General features: G+C 41.3%; 1 protein-coding gene across 4 annotated transcripts; it reads left to right on the top strand.

The window, feature by feature from the left end:
• The first annotated feature begins 734 nt into the window (after positions 1-734).
• Positions 735-18,237, top strand: LOC115207759 (ETS domain-containing protein Elk-4). 4 transcript variants are annotated; one of them, XR_003881048.1, is made up of 7 exons: positions 3,675-5,347; positions 14,435-14,649; positions 15,724-16,458; positions 16,634-16,882; positions 17,220-17,328; positions 17,550-17,675; positions 17,895-18,237. XR_003881048.1 is itself a non-coding variant. In XM_029775219.1 (6 exons), exons 2-6 carry the CDS (start codon positions 14,443-14,445, stop codon positions 17,991-17,993), a joined length of 1,416 nt encoding a protein of 471 aa, XP_029631079.1. In that variant the 5' UTR covers positions 735-864; positions 14,435-14,442; the 3' UTR covers positions 17,994-18,237. The 4 variants fall into 4 exon arrangements, 3 of the variants coding, with proteins under 3 accessions (XP_029631079.1, XP_029631080.1, XP_029631078.1); XM_029775219.1 differs by lacking the exons at positions 3,675-5,347; positions 17,220-17,328 and adding an exon at positions 735-864; XM_029775220.1 differs by lacking the exon at positions 17,220-17,328 and having other exon boundaries at positions 3,676-5,347; positions 16,640-16,882.
• The last annotated feature ends 922 nt before the right edge of the window (positions 18,238-19,159 follow it).

Below are 19,159 nucleotides of genomic sequence, written 5' to 3'. Positions count from 1 at the left end.
TCAGGAATTGCTCTTGAGAAAATGTCATGTAATTGTCCCCTCCAAAGTTGATATCAGATTTTCGCCAATGGGTAGTATATGGGGCTTTGGTGACAAAACGGATGGCACTGTGATAGACTGCATCCAGTTTATTGAGTAGGGTATTTGAGGCTATTTTGTAAATGACATCGCCGAAGTCGAGGATCGGTAGGATGGTCATTTTTACGAGGGTATGATTGGCAGCATGAGTGAAGGATGCTTTGTTGCGAAATAGGAAGACGATTCTAGATTTAATTTTGGATTGGAGATGCTTAATGCGAGTCTGGAAGGAGAGCTTACAGTCTAACCAGACACCTAAATACTTCATCTAAATGTGAATTGATTCTCAATGGCGATATGGTTTAACAACACAAATAGCCCTTTACTTTCATATTACATCAAAAATAATTTCCAAAATGCAAACTTACTGTTTTAACAAGCTTTATCACAGTTGCAGCTGATAGTATTTTTCAGTGACAACGCGTTTCTGGTGGTCTTCTTCCGTTACACACAGGCGTTCAGAGTGTAACAGTGTTGCATACGTTCATCTCCTCGCCCCTACCTGGGCTCGAACCAGAGATCCTCCGCACACATCAACATCTGCCCCCCACGAAGCATCGCTACCTGTCGCTCCCCAAAAGCAACTACTTCAAGTCTCAGAGCGAGTGACGTCACCGTATGAAAACGCTATTAGCACGCACCCGGCTAACTAGCTAGCCATTTCACACCGGTTACAAGAGCACGCTAGATAACTAATTAGAACAGGGGGTCACTCTGCCTTCCCTAAACACCTTCTGTAACATGGAGAAATGGGTGTGTGGGAACACTAACACTAATCTTTTAAAGGTGAGTATCAATTGAAAGTGTATTTATTATTGTTTCTCACTGATATGAAAGATAAGGTGCTTCTGCTTCCAAACCGTGGCGGAAGCAATGCGTGTTAATGTTCAGACCGAGCTTCAGAGGGCTTAATAACATAATAAACTCCCCCATACAGAAGACTCCTTCGTCTAATGACTCTAATATGTAATAGAACTGAGAGATATGGTGTGTTTGTTAACATTTTAATTTATATTTACATCGAAGCAATTTGTATTTGCTATGGCGCCATTTTAGGCTATTTGATCGGAAACACACATGATGTAAAAATGTCTCATGACATAATAAAGCCACTATAGGTATATTCGTTCTACCATAGGCTATATCTGCTACATGTTTTATGTTAGATGACTTTGACGGAGCATTGCTGCAGCTCTGCGTCTCTCCAACAGCACCATGGAGAGGTGCAGTGCATGGACAAAATACATATTTTGCGCCCCTGCCTTTGGCAAAGTGGGCACTGCTTATCATGGGGCGGCATCAGCGCTCGCATTGATAGCCCATATTCCACTTTGTGAGAGACGTTTTCATTGTTTTGGGGCAGAATTATGTGCGGTGTTGTTGGTCAGTTTAGTTTGGAAAATGCCACCGTCGTCAACCTGCTGCTCTAGGAAGCAGCCTAATCCTGCGTAATGGGGGGGATGGCCCTGACTATAGTACATAAATATAGTAATACTACAGAATTTAGACCTTAGTATACTATAGTATTTTGTCGTGTGGGTTAGCAGTACATGTGTAACATGGTTGATGTTTGAACTAGGAACACAATGGAAATAAATTGACAAACATTCTCCATGAATGTCTTAATACATTGTATCCACATTTGTGGTTGTATTGTGTTTTTAAATAGTAAAATAAAATCAATCAATCAATCAATGGATAATACAGTGTGGAGTATAGTATTCTACAATATACTACAAAATTAAATAGTAAGCGCTACGCACTCGAGGGGGAACCTCAGAGGAAATCCCCGGCTGAGCTCCTCAAATCAAAACGGCATTGACAAAGCTAGCAGATAGCAGTAAAGCTAGCTAATAGTCCAATGATCTAAAAAGTTCTAAAGTAAGCACTACGTGATTGAGGGATACTCAAGTGTGCAGTATAGTGTTCTACACAGTATACTACAACATTCTAATGTAAGCACTACGTGATCAAGGGATACTACAGTGTGTAATATAGTATTCTACAGTATACTTCAAAACTCTATAGTAAGCACTACACGAACGATGGATACTATACTATAGAATTATCCAGTATACTACACAATTCTATAGTAGGCCTAAGCACTACACGATCTAGGGGGATACTACAGTGTATAGTATTCTCCAGTATATTAAAAAAAAGTATATACAGTAAGCACTACACAATTGAGGGATACTAAAGTGTGTAGTGTAGTTTTCTCCAGTGTAGTACAAAACTCTAAAATAAGCACTACATGATCGAGGGATAGTACAGTGTGTAGTATAGTATACTAGAAAATTCTCAAGTAAGTATTACACTTGATCAAGGGATAGTATAGTGTGTAGTAAAGTTTTCTACAGTATACTACAAAAGCCGACAGTAAGCACTACACGATCGAGGAATACTACAGTGTGAAGTACAGGATTCTACAGTATACTACAGTTTACTAAAGAATTCTACATTAAGTACTGTAGTATTCTATAGTAAACTGTAGTATTTTTTTTGTTGATCTGGTAAATATCTGTATGTACAGTCATGCAGCAATTCCAATCTGGCATGACTATTCTATTAATAATTATTCATCTAGTGCCCTCAATACTGTGAACAGGTAAAACACGCTTGCAGACTTAGCTAAACTAACATAACATTACTAAAGTATTACATTACTTACACAGGTTTGGTATAATATACCTACTAGCCTATATTACTGTGTCTCATACAAGTTCCCTTTACATACATTATGCTTGTTATGAGCTGACCATATACTTTGTTTGGGGCTAGTTCGTGATAATGAAACATATCCACGACATGGAAGTAGCTGATTTTAAGTTCACCACTGCCACTGAAGCATCTGATCAATAGAGGTATGAGTTAGACACTCCAATACCACACCCCAGATGCCTCCACGGTACAGAAAAAGCCTGTTCTTTTCCCGGGGCAGCATACAATCCATCTTTGGACAGTAACCACTGAGTACATTGGGTACATTCTTTCCCCATTTGAAAACATGATGATCAATAAAATCAATATTTGGTGCCAGGCTGCCACACTATGGTCAGATGGGGTATTTGTTGAGCAGGTTGTCCTGAGTTTATTTTGACATCTGACCTTTTAGTACTGCTCTGAACATTGCGCTGTCAAAAGCATAAATACATTTTACATGTCGGATTCACTTAAAATGCAGTGAAAGGAAGGATATCAAACAGAAAAGAGCCTATTATAACCTATTATTTTATAACAGAATATGTGGCGCCTACCTGGATTCGTGTTTCAGGATCATAACCAAGTGGGAAAGTGGTAATTACCAGTTGTTAAGTTGTTGGGTGCATTCATGTTTTGAACTGGGAAATACCATCAAACGGAGGTCACTGGAAGGCTTGTGATTGTTTTGCTCTTTTTTTGTCCATAAAAGAATAAAAGAATATCCAGAGCCGCTTTCACTTTTTAAATCAAAAGGAATATATTTTGTATCAACAATTTGTATTTTACCCAGTCGTATGCTGGTATTTACAAAATTACTAGATGTTGTGAACACAATTATTCAATAAATGACATAACACAAATTTACAACTAGAAAAAAAACATTCAAAACGAATAGCCTTCAGCGCTTATTTGTGCACATCCGGTTGCCGCAAGGGAAGTGAGTTTGGATCTGTAGTCTCGTTCGTAGCTTTCTCTGACGACAACCAGATAGTTAGCTAGATATGTAGAACATCTGAAGAAATCAAATGGATGGAACCATAACTAGCTAGTTAGAAAATGTAAAGGTTTTTATGGAAGAGGTGCGATGACACAAAAGCGTAAGAATGGCGCTAAGTTCAGACCTTGGTCTGCTGAGTACACACCTTCGACTCCTGTACTTTTGTCTCCTGAATACAAACCATGTAAACTTACCTTTAGTTCTTCATGCTCTCTTGAGGATCTCGAAATGGAGTCGGTCGGCAGTGGTGAGCGCTCTGAGGTTGAGCCAGACCAGGATGAAGTGGGCCTACTTGTGGCGACAGGTGTGGTAGAGACTTCCAATATTTGCCCTGTGAATCCTACCAGAGAAGATTTTGGACCAGTGGAAGTGAGATTTTTGGAAAGAGTGGATTCCTGCTTTTTGGCCAACCTGCATGTTGTGTCAAGCTGGGTAAAGGACAAACTGGGAATGGTTAAATCTGTGAGAGTTTTAAGAAGTGGAATTGTTTAGATTATTTTGTGCCCAGAGGAAGCGAGCGCTTCACGTCACTTGGCTCGGGGCTCAACTTGTGGCGTGCTTTGCTCACTGAAACATGGTGCCGTTCAACGGGGTGATCAGTAGTGTTGAGTGTAGAGGTAGATCAAATGAAGAAGACTATTTCTGGTGTTTGTGACAACTGCAGTTTGGTGAGACGTAGACCCAGTGGCAATTGCGAAACTGAGAATACCCTGTCTGTCTTGTTGAGCTCGGGGATCAAACTGTGGCGTGCTTGCTCACTGGAACAGGGCGCTGTTCAACAGGGTGATCACTGGGGTAGTGTAGAGGTAGATCAAATGAAAAATAATATTCCTGTTGTTTGTGACATCTGCAGTTTGGTGAGTACCTTGAGGATCTAGGAAATGCTTGTAGGGGTTAGATGGTGCAGGGTTAGATGGAGGTGCAATTTAAAGATTTTCCCATTCCCTTTTTGGGGGGGACCAAAACGTGCAATCGGCACTCCGACCTGCGAAGGCAACAATAAGCGACACAGCATCTAGTATGCCGGAAATTCACACAAAGAAGAAGAAGAAGCTGTTGCCGCAATATTTCTCACCACGCCTCCCACGCGCGAATGCTTCTCGCGACGAGCATAGCAGAGGCATGACAACAACAGTCAAGTCTTTGCAAACTTGCCTGTTACAATGTAACTTGTCAAATTAGATTATAATGTAACATGTAACGTGTTTTTCGGTCAACAGCGAAAGTGAAGCATCGTTGAAAACATTTTTGTCGAGACAAATGTAGCTGAAAGTAAAAGTGGTTGGCGCGACAACACTTCAAAACCACGGCGGGGACAGAAAACAACCCGCATATGGAACGCAAACAAGGGGAAGTGATCTCAGAATGCGTTTAATTTCCTGTTCTTAAAGATTAGCACACATTTTTTTTCCTTCCAAAAATGTATATGGCAATTTTATAGTTTTCACTTAAAGGGCGTAACTACATAGCCATTTGCTACTCAGCTAGCAAGCTCATTTTCTGTCATGTTTTGGGAGTTGTATCGACACTTCTGGGTGGCTCAAATTTTCAACGAGCTCGACTAGCAAGGTAAGCTACTGTAGTTAACCTAGATAGCTAGTTACTCTAAACTGTAAGATATGTGACAACGTAGAGAAATTAATTATATAAGTAATTGCACTAGCAGCAATCTAGGTAAATACATAGCTAGCCAAAATATCAGCATTTGGCAAGCTAACAAGTGGTTGATTTCGTGCAGCTAGCGTTAACTGTTAGCTACAACATGGTCATTTCACAGAGTCTGATTTCAAGCTAGCTAACTGTTAGTTGTTGACATTACTTTTTTATAACTGCTAACTATGCATCACATTTTTACACCATATCTTAGTGATTTTTGTTATATAATATTATGATATTGTTTGGGTGGCCAAACAACAACTTAACTGCAACATGTATTACAAGTGACATCACTGTATGTGCTCTTTGCTCTGTGGGTCCCTAGCTGAGTGCTGTTTCGTCCTCGTTACATAATCAGAAACGCTCTAATCATGTCTATAATCTTGTGTCCCTTGGTGGCCTCACTGTGAGCCAGTCTGTACCGTTTTACACCATGAGAATGAGACGGATTGTGAGTGGGGGTGTGTCAGGGATAGATGAGTCAGGGCAGATTTACTTTTCATCTAATCCTCTTACACACACACTGTATCTGACCTGATCTGGCCTGCTTGCTTGTATATAAAAAAAATATGCAGAGTGCAACAAATGTATACTCCTTTATCAGTTCAGTTCTGATGTAAGAGGCATTTTTGGTATTTATGACACTTACATTTTTAAATTTTTTATTTCACCTTTATTTAACCAGGTAGGTTAGTTGACAACAAGTTCTCATTTGCAACTGCGACCTGGCCAAGGTATAGCATAGCAATTCGACACATACAACACAGAGTTACACATGGAATAAACAAAACATACAGTAGAAAAAGAAAACCAAAAGTCTATATACAGTGAGTGCAAATGAGGTAAGATAAGGGAGTTAAGGCAATAAATAGGCCATGGTGGCGAAGTAATTACAATATAGCAATTAAACACTGGAATGGTAGATGTGCAGAAGATTAATGTGCAAGTAGAGATACTGGGGTGCAAAGGAGCAAAATGAATGAATAAATAAACCCAGTATGGGGATGAGGTAGATAGATGGGGTGTTTACAGATGGGTTATGTACAGGTGCAGGGATCTGTGAGCTGCTCTGACAGCTGGTGCTTATAGCTAGTGAGGGGGAGATGAGTCTCCAGCTTCAGTGATTTTTGCAGTTCGTTCCACATGCTGACCAAACTGGACGCACGTGAACGTTAATTTTGTTCACCCACACCAGAAGCAATCATGACACAGGTAGAAATATCAAAACAAACTCAGAACCAATTATATTAATTTGGGGACAGGTCAAAAAGCATTACACATGTGTGGCAATTTAGCTAGCTTGCTGTTGCTAGCTAATTTGTCCTGGTATATCTTTTTATTTTATTTAACTTTTATTTAACTAGCCAAGTCAGTTTAAGAACAAATTCTTATTTACAATGACGGCCAAACCCGGATGATGCTGGGCCAATTGTGTGCTGCCCAAGTAAACATTGTGTTGTTATTTTACCTGAAATGCACAAGGTCCCTAACTTCTCTAGGGGAGATGGACGACTATTCGACAGCCAGTGACAAATCAGAGCCCCAAATTTAAAACCACAAAATGTTATAATTCAAATTTCTCAAACATAGGACTATTTTACACCATATTATAGATAGACTTCTCCTGAATCGAACCACGTTGTCCGATTTCCAAAAGGCTTTACAGCGAAAGCAAAACATTAGATTATGTTAGGAGAGTACATAGACACAAATAATCACACAGCCATTTTCCAAGCAAGCATATATGTCACATAAACCCAAACCACAGCTAAATGCAGCACTAACCTTTGATCTTCATCAGATGACACTCCTAGGACATTATGTTATACAATACATGCATTTTTTTGTTCAATCAAGTTCATATTTATATCAAAAACCAGCTTTTTACATTAGCATGTGACGTTCAGAACTAGCATACCCACCGCAAACTTCCGGTGAATTTACTAAATTACTCACAATAAACGTTCACAAAAAACATAATTATTTTAAGAATTATAGATACAGAACTCCTTTATGCAATCGCGGTGTCCGATATTAAAATAGCTTTTCGGCAAAAGCACATTTTGCAATATTCTGAGTAGATAGCTCGCCATCACGGGCTAGCTATTTTGACACCCACCAAGTTTGGCACTCACCAAACTCAGATTTACTATAAGAAAAATTGGATTACCTTTGCTGTTCTTTGTCAGAATGCACTCCCAGGACTTCTACTTCATCCACAAATGTTGTTTTGGTTCAAAATAATCCATAGTTATGTTCAAATATCCTCTGTTTTGTTCTTCGTTCAAGACACTATCCGAAGGGTGACGCGTGGACGCGTATCGTGACAAAACATTTCTAAATATTCCATTACCGTACTTCGAAGCATGTCAAACGCTGTTTAAAATCAATTTTTATGCGATTTAAAAGCGATAATATTCCGTTTTCGTTCAAAGACTCAAAGTTGAAAATGGCCTCTTCACGTGCACGCGCGCACCCGTCTCATTGTTCTCAGATCAACCACTTACCAAATGCGCTACTGTTTTTCAACCATGGGCTGCAAAGTCATCATTCAACGTTCTGGCGCCCTCTGAGAGCCTATGGGAGCCGTAGGAAGTGTCACGTTACAGCAGAGTTCCTCAGTTTTCAATAAAGAGAGTGTAGAAGGCCAGAGAGGTCAGAGAGGGCACTTCCTGTATAGAATCTTCTAAGGTTTTTGCCTGCCGTATGAGTTGTTATACTCAGACACCATTCAAACAGTTTTAGAAACTTTAGGATGTTTTCTATCCAAATCAAACAATTATATGCATATTCTAGTTTCTGGGCAGTAGTGATAACCAGATTAAATCGGGTACGTTTTTTATCCGGATGTGAAAATACTGCCCCCTACCCTAGAGGTTAAAACTAATTTTTCAACCACTCCACAAATTTCTTCTTAACAAACTATATTTTTGGCAAGTCAGTTAGGACATCAACTTTGTGCATGACGCAAGTAATTTTTTCCAACAATTGTCAATTGGAGGTGTACCTGTGGATGTATTTCAAGGCCTACCTTCAAACTCAGTGCCTCTTTGCTTGACATCATGGGAAAATCAAAAGAAATCAGCCAAGACCTAAAAAAAAAAAACTGTAGACCTCCACAAGTCTAATTCATCCTTGGGAGCAATTTCCAAACGCCTAAAGGTACCACGTTCATCTGTACAAACAATGGTACTCAAGCATAAACACTATGGGACCATGCAGCCATCATACCGCTCAGGAAGGAGACGCGTTCTGTCTCCTTGAGATAAACATACTTTGGTGCGAAAACTGCAAATCAATCCCAGAATAACAGCAAAGGACCTTGTGAAGATGCTGGAGGAAACGGGTACAAAAGTATCTATATCCACAGTAAAACGAGTCCTATATCGACATAACCTAAAAGGCCGCTCAGCAAGGAAGCCACTGCTCCAAAACCGCCATAAAAAAGCCAGACTACGGTTTGCAACTGCACATGGAGACAAAGAACATACTTTTTGGAGAAATGTCCTCTGGTTTGATGACACAAATAGAATTGTTTGGCCATAATGACCATCATTATGTTTGGAGAAAAAAAGGGGAGGCTTGCAAGCCGAAGAGCACCATCCCAACTGTGAACCACGGGGGTGGCAGCATCATGATGTGGGGGTGCTTTGCTGCAGGAGGGACTGGTGTACTTCACAAAATAGATGGCATCATGAGGTAGGAAAATTATGTGGATATATTGAAGCAACATCTCAAGACATCAGTGAGGAAGTTAAAGCTTGGTCGCAAATTGGTCTTCCAAATGGTCGAAGTCCAAGCATACTTCCAAAGTTGTGGCAAAATGTCTTAAGAACAACGAAGTCAAGGTATTGGAGTGGCAATCACAAAGCCCTGACCTCAATCCTACAGAACATTTGTGGGTAGAACTGAAAAAGTGTGTGCGAAAAAGGAGGCGTACAAACCTGACTCAGTTACACCAGCTCTGTCAGGAGGAATGGGCCAAAATTCACCCAACTTATTGTTGGAAGCTTGTGGAAGGCTACCCGAAACGTTTGACCCAGGTTAAACAATTTAAAGGCAATGCTACAAAATAGTAATTGAGTGTATGTAAACTTCTGATCCACTGTGAATGTGAAATAAATCATTCTCTCTATTCTGACATTTCACATTCTTAAAATAAAGTGGTGATCCTAACTGACAGGGAATTTTTACTAGGATTAATCGGAATGGCCGATTTTTAATTATGGCCGATTTTCAAGTTTTCATAACATTCGGTAATCTGCATTTTTGGACACCGATCATGGCCGATTACATTGCATTCCACGAGGAGACTGTGTTGCAGGCTGACTACCTGTTATGTGAGTGCAGCAAGGAGCCAAGGTAAGGTGCTAGCTAGCATTAAGTGTTTCTTATAAAAAACAACCAATCTTAACATAATCACTAGTTATCTACACATGGTTGATGATATTACTTGTTTATCTAGCTTGTCCTGCATTGTAGTTATTATAGGACTATTTCTCTCTATACGATTTGTATTTCATATACCTTTGACTATTGGATGTTCTTATAGGTACTTTAGTATTGCCAGTGTAACAGTATAGCTTCCGTCCCTCTCCTCGCTCCTACCTGGGCTCGAACCAGGAACACATCGACAACAGCCACCCTCGAAGCAGCGTTACCCATGTACAGCAAGGGGAACAACCACTCCCAAGTCCCAGAGCGAGTGACGTTTGAAACGCTATTCGCGCGCACTCGCTAACTAGCTAGCCATTTCATATGGGTTACACCAGCCTAATCTCGGGGGTTGATAGGCTTGAAGTCATAAACAGCGCAATGCTTGAAGAATTGCGATGAGCTGCTGGCAAAACGCACAAAGGTGCTGTTTGAATGAATGCTTACGAGCATGCTGCTGCCTACCATCGCTCAGACTGCTCTATCAAATATCAAATCATAGACTTAATTATAACATAACACAGAAATACGAGCCTTTGGTCATTAATATGGTCGAACCCGGAAACTATCATTTCGAAAATGAAACGTTTATTATTTTAGTGAAATAAATATTCCTGTTACATTGCACAACCTTCAATGTTATGTCATTATGTACAATTCTGGCAAATTAATTACGGCCTTTGTTAGGAATAAATGGTCTTCACACAGTCCGCAATGAGCCAGGCAGCCCAAACTGCTGTATATACCCTGACTGCTTGCACGGAACACAAGAGAAGTGACACAAATTCATGTTAGCAGACAATATTATTGTCTGCTAACATGAAGACATATATATATATATATATATATTAGGTTTAAAAATATATACTTGTGTATTGATTATAAAGAAAGGCATTGATATTTATGGTTAGGTACATTGGTGCAACGACAGTGCTTTTTTCGCAAATGCGCTTGTTAAATCATCACCCGTTTGTCGAAGTAGGCTGTGATTCGATGAGAAACTAACAGGCACCGCATCGATTATATGAAACGCAGGACACGTTAGATGACTACACATGGTTGATGATATTACTAGTTTAACTAGTGATTATGTTAATAAGATTGATAGTTTTTTATAAGATAAGTTTAATGCTAGCTAGCAACTTACCTTGGCTTCTTGCTACCCTCGCGTAACAGGTAGTCAGCCTGCCATGCAGGCTCCTCGTGGAGTGCAATGTAAGGCAGGTGGTTCGAGTGTTGGACTAGTAACCGGAAGGTTGCAAAAACAAATCCCCGAATCCCCCCTGAACAAGGCAGTTAACCCCCGTTCCTAGGCCGTCATTGAAAATAAGAATGTGTTCTTAATCTGACTTGCCTAGTTAAATAAAGGTGTAAATGTTTTTTGTTTTTTTATCGACAAATCGGTGGCCAAAAATACCGATTGTTATGAAAACCTGAAATAGGCCCCGATTTAATCGGTTGACCTCTAGTACCTAACCATAAACATCAACGCCCTTCTTAAAATCAATACACAAGTGTATATTTTTAAACCTGCATATTTAGTTAATATTGCCTGCTAACATGAATTTCTTTTAAGTAGGGAAAATTGTCACTTCTCTTGCATTCATTGCACGCAGAGTCAGGGTATATGCAACAGTTTGGGCCACCTGGCTCGTTGCGAACTAATTTACCAGAATTGTATGTAATTATGACATAACATTGAAGGTTGTGCAATGTAACAGGAATATTTAGACTTATGGATGCCACCCGTTAGATAAAATACAGAACGGTTCTGTATTTCACTGAAAGAATAAATGTTTTGTTTTCTAAATGATCGTTTCCAGATTTGACCATATCATATTTGACCATATGATTTGACCTAAGGCTCGTATTTCTGTGTTATTATATTATAATTAAGTCTGATTTGATAGAGCAGTCTGACTGAGCGGTGGTAGGCAGCAGCAGGCTCGTAAGAATTCATTCAAACAGCACTTTACTGCATTTGCCAGCAGCTTGAAGCATTGCGCTGTTAGGCTTGAAGTCAATCAACTCCCGAGATTAGGCTGGCAATACTAAAGTACCTATTAGAACATCCAATAGTCAAAGGTATATGAATTACAAATGATATAGAGAGAAGTAGTCCTATAATAACTACAACCTAAAACTTCTTACCTGGGAATATTGAAGACTCATGTTAAAAGGAACCATGTTCTGAGCAAGGAACTTAAACGTTAGCTTTTTTACATGGTACATATTGCACTTTTACTTTATTCTCCAACACTTTGCTTTTGCATTATTTAAACCAAATTGAACATGTTTCATTATTTATTTGAGACTAAATGGATTTTATTGATGTATTATATTAAGTTAAAATAAGTGTTCATTGTTCATTCAGTATTGTTGTAAATGTCATTATTACAAATATATATAATAGACCGATTAATCGGTATCGGCTTTTTTGGGGGCCTCCAATAATCGGCGTTGAAAAAAAATCATAATCGGTCGACCTCTACTATCAACTGTGGGACCTTTATATAGACAGATGTGCCTTTCCAAATCATGTCCAATCAATTGGAGTCCACCTGTGTTAAATTCAATCAAGTTTTAGAAACATCAAGGGTGAACAATGGAGACGGGATGCACCTAAGTTCAATTTCGAGTCTCGTAGGGTCTGAATACTTATAAATAAGGTATAGGTTTTTTTATTTTATAAATTTGCAAAAATGTTAAAAAAAAACCTGTTCTCTTTCATTATTGTGTGTAGATTGAGTTAAAACAATTCTTTAATCAATTTTAGAATAAGGCTAACGTAACAAAATGTGGGAAAAGTTAAGGGGTCTGAATGCTTTCCGAATGCACTGAAGCTTACATTGATGTTAAAAAAACCAATCAACCCACTGATTGGCATGTTTTTTTTTTCTGTTGCTCATTAGAAAAACAAGATTTCAGTCTTGGAGGTGTGTTTCCTGACTGATTCTGCAGAAGCACATTTCCCTTCCTCAAAATTCCCAGAATGATAACTCAAGTCTGTCATTTTAACGTTTTTGCATGTTTTGGTTGCGCAATTTTACATCTAAGGTGTTTTGTGCAGTATTTCTGAAGTAAAACAATTTAATGTGTGTTGTCTTATGTAAACAAAGTCGTTCTGCTGGGTAGACCTGTCTGTCTATGCTATTAGATCGAGCACCATCACCACAACTGCTCACCCCATGTTAGTGAGCAAGTGTACATCCTCAAATCAAAACCCAACCTTCATTTACCCGTTGTGACGCACGGATGTTCCCAAGCTCTGTTTTAGGCAAGACTGACTTTTTGTAGTCAATTATGACAAGAATAACTGTTTCTGACTCATATTGATGCCACATAGGCCGGTTACAAATGGATTCGTTGTTTTTTAAATGCAGTCACTCTTTAAGGCTATTTATGATTAATGTAGTATAATTTTCTTGTTTAGCATTTATAGGCCCAATCAATCAATTGAAATCAGTTTTGAGCTTTCCTTGTCAATTACCTTTTCATTTGAAAAACTAATGCTGTTCCTGAGTTTGAAAACAACGCTAGTCCTGTCACTATCCCTGTGGTATCTTAAGGGACAGGATAGGTGTGGGCTCCACCTTGCCATTTAATGGGCCTGGACTGGAGTAGCATCCCCCTTACTTTCTATATGTGACATATTTATACAGCAGAGCTCTCCTCTCAAAGCCTGTGCTCTCTCACTGCCAAGTTCACAGCTGAGGACTACAGCACAAAGCTCCCTCCTCATTTGTTGTCCTCCAAGTGTCTTCTGCACCTCTACAAGTCAGAAATGTTTCGGGGAGGGGGGCGTCAAGTGTTCAAGGTCTTGTAGTGGATGCGAGCTTCGACTGGATGCCAGTGGAGGAGCTGGTTGACATGGGAGAACATGGCTGCAGTGTTCTGGATAAGTTGCAGGGATTTAATGGCACAAGCAGGGAGCCCAGCCAACAGCGAGTTGCAGGGAGATGAAAAGAGCCTGGAAATGGACCTGCTCTGCTCCTTGTATGAGGTAGGGTCTAACTCTATGTTGTAGAGCATGAACCTGCAGGAGTGAGTCACTGCATTGATGTTTGCAGAGAACGACAGGGTGTTGTCCAGGGTCACACCAAGGTTCTTTGCACTCTGGGAGGGGGACATCGTGGAGTTGTCAACCATGATGGTTGACAGCATTTCTCCAAACGTTTTTTAGAAAACAGCTTGTCGTCGTCACAACTGATTGAATTAAAAAACGCTGTTTTAAGAACGTTTGAGATGATAGGCCTGACCAAGGCACTAGTCTGTGCAGAATCACTGATCTTCAAATCACCTTGAATTCCAAACAGTAACTTATTATTAGGTGATTAGAAAATGCTGGAACTTATATTGATGTCTGATAGCATTGGTGCCAATTCAAATTTTTGCTTTCGCATTGTTGAGTGCAGAAAAAGGCTTAGGCTTGTTGACTGAGGCTGTAGATACTGAATGGGGGTCTCTATCAGGCTATGAGTAGTCGCAGTTCAACAGTTTGATAACTGTCTGTTGGTGACACTGCATGTCTGATCTGTCTTCTAAATCACCTCTCTTTCTCTGTAGCGGGGAGCATGGACAGCTCTGTGACCCTGTGGCAGTTCTTGCTCCAGCTCCTATTGGACCCCACCAATGATCAGCTGATCTGCTGGACCAATGAGGAGGGCGAGTTCAAGCTGCTGCAGGCGGAGGAGGTGGCCAAGCTGTGGGGCGCCAGGAAGAACAAACCCAACATGAACTACGACAAGCTTAGCAGAGCCCTGAGATACTACTATGACAAGGTACACACAAACACACACACCTCACATTAGCATAGACAAGGGGCCCATCGATGAGACAAGTTGAGAAAATGAGTCCAGGGATCATAGAGCCCTATAATATCTGTTTTATTTTTTAGCCTAGTTCCATTTAGTTTCAGATTTGTCCAGGTTTCTGACTTCTCAATCACACTTTTTAAATAGAAAAACAACAAAGTTGGGTGTTTTAAGTCTACAACAATGCTTAAACCTCATCAGGAGACCACTAAGACATTTTCATTTTTGGGCGTAGATACCCTTTAATTCAAGTACACACCAGTAAGAGACTTTTGGTTGGCAGTGTTTCTGTAGCGCATATGTGTTTGCTAAATAAATCGCAACTGGATTGATGCAAATAATAATTCTGCTATGTAGGCATAGGTTACTTTGTAGTTAACATTTAATAGAGAAGGTTTTTGGGAAAGCCTTTCCATCTACCAGAAGACTTATCATTAGCATCATTGCTAAGGGCTACACAGTGCTAGACAAACACGCACACAGACGGGCATTCCCGCATTGCCTCTTCAAGAAGTTACAAGTTCAATACATTTTAGTTGATTTCCTTGTAAGTTAATACATTTTTGAATATTGTTGAATTCTATTTTAGTGTCTGGATTCCGTGATTCCGTCCGCGTTTTCAGCATTGCAGATTTTATAGGGCCCCAGGTTTAGTTTAGTGCTAGGCTGGGTAGAGCTGTGGGCAAGGAATTCTCTGTGGTTAAGCACTCCTGTGACATGTCACCACCCAGTCCTTCAGAGTACTGCTCGGTTGCTGTGTATCTTGCTCACTCTCTCTGTGGTTTGGCCTAAAGACAGCCTGCATCTGTCAGTGGGTGGGGTGGTGAGTTGTGTTTAGCTGAAGACTGAGCACGACAGGCCTGATTGGCTGTTTGTTTGGCACAGACAGGAAGGATGGAACATTCCCACGCAGAAGTTACTCTGTGGGCTGTTTTTGTTAGAGAGGGAGAAAAGACAGGCAAAGGAGTAGAGTGTCTGTCTTTCGTACAGCTGTCTACTTTTTCTCCACAATGTAACATCCCTCCTTGTTTTCTCCTATAGAACATCATTAAGAAGGTGAACGGGCAGAAGTTTGTGTACCGCTTTGTCTCATACCCAGACATTCTGAAAGGGGATGCCTCTGTTCGGCCTGATGGGGAGGGGGGTGCAGGGGGTGGCCTGCCCCTCTCAGAGAGGGGGGACAACACATCCAGAGATGATGAGGGTGGGGACAGGAGTGAAGGTGTGACAGCGACACGGGGGTCCAGTACTAAGCCGTCCAACCGTAATGACTACATCCACTCTGGCCTGTACACCTCGTTCACCCTCACCTCGCTGCAAAATGGACGGCAGCTCTTCAAGTCCATCAAGATGGAGAACCCCGGAGACAAGATGGCCGACAGGAAGTCCAATACCCGGGCCCAAGACCCACCCTCTCAGCCAATGCCATCGCCGTCAGTCATTAAGTTTGGGACCACCCCTCCCAAGAGAAGCCCTCCACCACCTCAGGTTACTATAGAAACATCCAATCCGCCATTGTACCCTCTCCAAGTCCCGCCTCCCATAGATGATGTAGTGAGGACACACTCCACCCTCCAACCTCAGGCTGTGTACGCGTTTGAGCAAGCCAAGATCTTGGAATCCTCAAATCCTCGAATCCTGCATAGTTTCAGCTTATCAGAGTTGTCCTCTCGGAGTCCCTCCCCCAGCACGATGCCGGACTCCACCCAGGAGCTGGTGATTGACAGTGACATTGAGTCCATCTCCTCCCAACCGACAGAGACGCAGATACAGGTGGTAAGGATAATGTGCACACGCCCGCACACACACACCTGCGACATGGAGTCCATCTTCGTCCAATCCACTGAGATGCAGATTACTCAACACGAAGATGGATTTAGCATTCATGTTTTTTCTTTCTGTGATTCAACTGACTGTGTGCTTCCTCCTTCTCTCTCCCTTTCTTTGTCAGGTGCAGAGTTCTGGCCATGTGTCAAGTGGTGAGGTATGTGGAGGAAACGGGGACAAGGGAGTGAATAGGGAGATGAGTTTGTCTCCGGTGTGTGTGAGTGGCCATATCACAGGGGGCAAGGCCCGCAAGCCTCCTAAAGTCCTGGAGCTTTCCACTCCTACACTGGTGGTCACTGCCTCTGACCTCTCACCTATGAACCTCTACAGCCCCTCACTACCCACCGCCTCTCTCACACCAGCACTGCTACAGGTGAGAGACACACACACATTTTTACACAATCTTTACACTCCACACTCACAGTATTGTTTAAGATGTATTCTTGATTAGGAGAAGATACATTTACGATTAGGGATGAGGTGAAATGTAAACAAACTTCATTGATACTTTTTCCCCAGCAGATGGCAGCAGTGTTGTAGTTTTATTGAACACCCGTTCTCTCTGTCTAAACTGAGTTACCACGACAACGACTGTTGTCATTCCTTTGGCCTGTCAATGGGATGTTGACCGTTTGACCACATGTTCCTGTTGTGATCAGAATATTAGATTATATCAGCAGGACCTGACAATGGTCTCATTATTCTCTCAGATTTTCCCTCTGTGGGTTAACATCTATGCTACTGCGGTCATGAGACGGCTCCGTTGGAGCCAGCCCCTGGCCAGCTTCTCATCTGGGTTGGCTTTGCCTTGGGCTGCTGGTAAACAATCAAAACCTCCATTATGGATACAAAAGAGAATGTTGTTTTCAATTCAAATACTAGCACTTAGAGCTCTAATTCCAGCATTGAGAATATTTTTGTGCCAATTGGTGATAAATCTGAGATATTCCCAAATGGCAATTTGAGTATGTTTTAAGTCTTTTTTTCTTCCTTGACATGGTTTCTGTCTTTCTCCTAACTACTAGTGTGTGTGTTTACAGACGCCCACTCTGTTGCTGACCCCCAGTCCCCTGCTGTCTAACATCCACTTCTGGAGCACGCTCAGTCCGGTGGCTCCCCTCAGCCCTGCCACCCGCCGCCAGCAGGGAGCACACACCCTGTTCCAGGTCAGACCACATCCCCTCTCTCTCTCATCGCAATCCTCTCTCATCCCTCTCGACACTTCAGTGTCTTTCTCTCATCCCGCTTTCTATCCTCGTCGGTTCCTGCTCGAGCTTGTTCTGTCTCTGTGTGTCTGCTCTATACTGTATCTTCTGTTTTTGACCCAAATTCTGCTCTTTATGACCCATTGAAGTTGTTCTGTGTTCTCTTGTGTTCTCTTCCAGTTCCCCTCGGTGCTCACCCCTCATTTCCATATCCCCACACACAGCCTGGATGGGACCAACACCCCCGGTCCCCTCACTCCAGACTCCCATAAGACATAAGTGACCTTACCCTTGGAACCTGTGGAGCCCCCAGACGCTGAGGCCCTACTTCTGCTCTACCCACACACTCCAAACAGACACAGGAGACATGGGGGTTGATGATTTGGATAAATGAGGACCACCCACTGCCAGGAGGGGACTGAGGCGGTTAGAGGTTTCCAACACGCACACATCTTTGATTCCTTGAACACTTCCTGTTCTTTTAACTTGCCATCTTCAGGTCTCCATTGACACCTCTCCTAAAGAAAACGTTTTAGGAATTGCCATGGTAACGGGTGCTGCAAAGTGATTTGATGCTGACCAGTCAGAAGTGTGCATCACTTGACCTGAACAGCCAATTGTGTCTCCACTCTGAGACCAAAGGGATTACAGACCATTTTCTTTCTATCTGAACCTTCATAGAGTTTCCTTCTATTCTTTTTGTGGAACTTCACACTTTCACAACAAACTGTTTGATGGTGTGTTGTCAATTCCCAACTCAGTTTTTAGATGTTTTTTAATGGATCATTTTCCTGGTATTTTTAACGTGTTTTAACCAGCTAACCTTAGTGTTTCTCCTAACCGGCTCTCTTAGATGGAAAACGCTTGCCAACACCAACTTTTTTACCTTAACTGTCAATCCCCTCATCTACATGCCAGTATATACAGTTGAAGTCAGAAGTTTACATACACCTTAGCCAAATACATTTGAACTAAGTTTCACAATTTCTGACATTTAATCCTAGTAAAAATTCCCTGTCTTAGGTCTGTTAGGATCACCACTTTATTGTAAGAATGTGAAATGTCAGAATAATAGTAGAGGTTTATTTATTTCATCACATTCCCAGTGGGTCAAAAGTTTACATACACTCACTTAGTATTTGGTAGCATTGCCTTTAAATTGTTTAACTTGGGTCAAACGTTTCGGGTATCCTTCCACAAGCTTCCCACAATAAGTTGGGTGAATTTTGGCCCATTCCTCCTGACAGCTGGTGTAACTGAGTTAGGTTTGTAGGCCTCCTTGCTCGTACATGCTTTTTCAGTTCTACCCACAATCTTTCTATAGAATTGAGGTCAGGTCTTTGATGGCCACTCCAATATCTTGACTTTGTTGTCCTTAAGCCATTTTGCCACAACTTTGGAAGTATGCTTGGGGTCTTTGTCCATTTGGAAGACCCATTTGCAAC

The sequence above is a fragment of the Salmo trutta genome, chromosome 14 (genome assembly GCF_901001165.1).
Source record: "Salmo trutta chromosome 14, fSalTru1.1, whole genome shotgun sequence".
Classification (NCBI taxonomy): domain Eukaryota; kingdom Metazoa; phylum Chordata; class Actinopteri; order Salmoniformes; family Salmonidae; genus Salmo; species Salmo trutta.
Note: the sequence above shows the minus strand (reverse complement) of the source record. Positions and strands in the feature narration are given on the sequence as shown.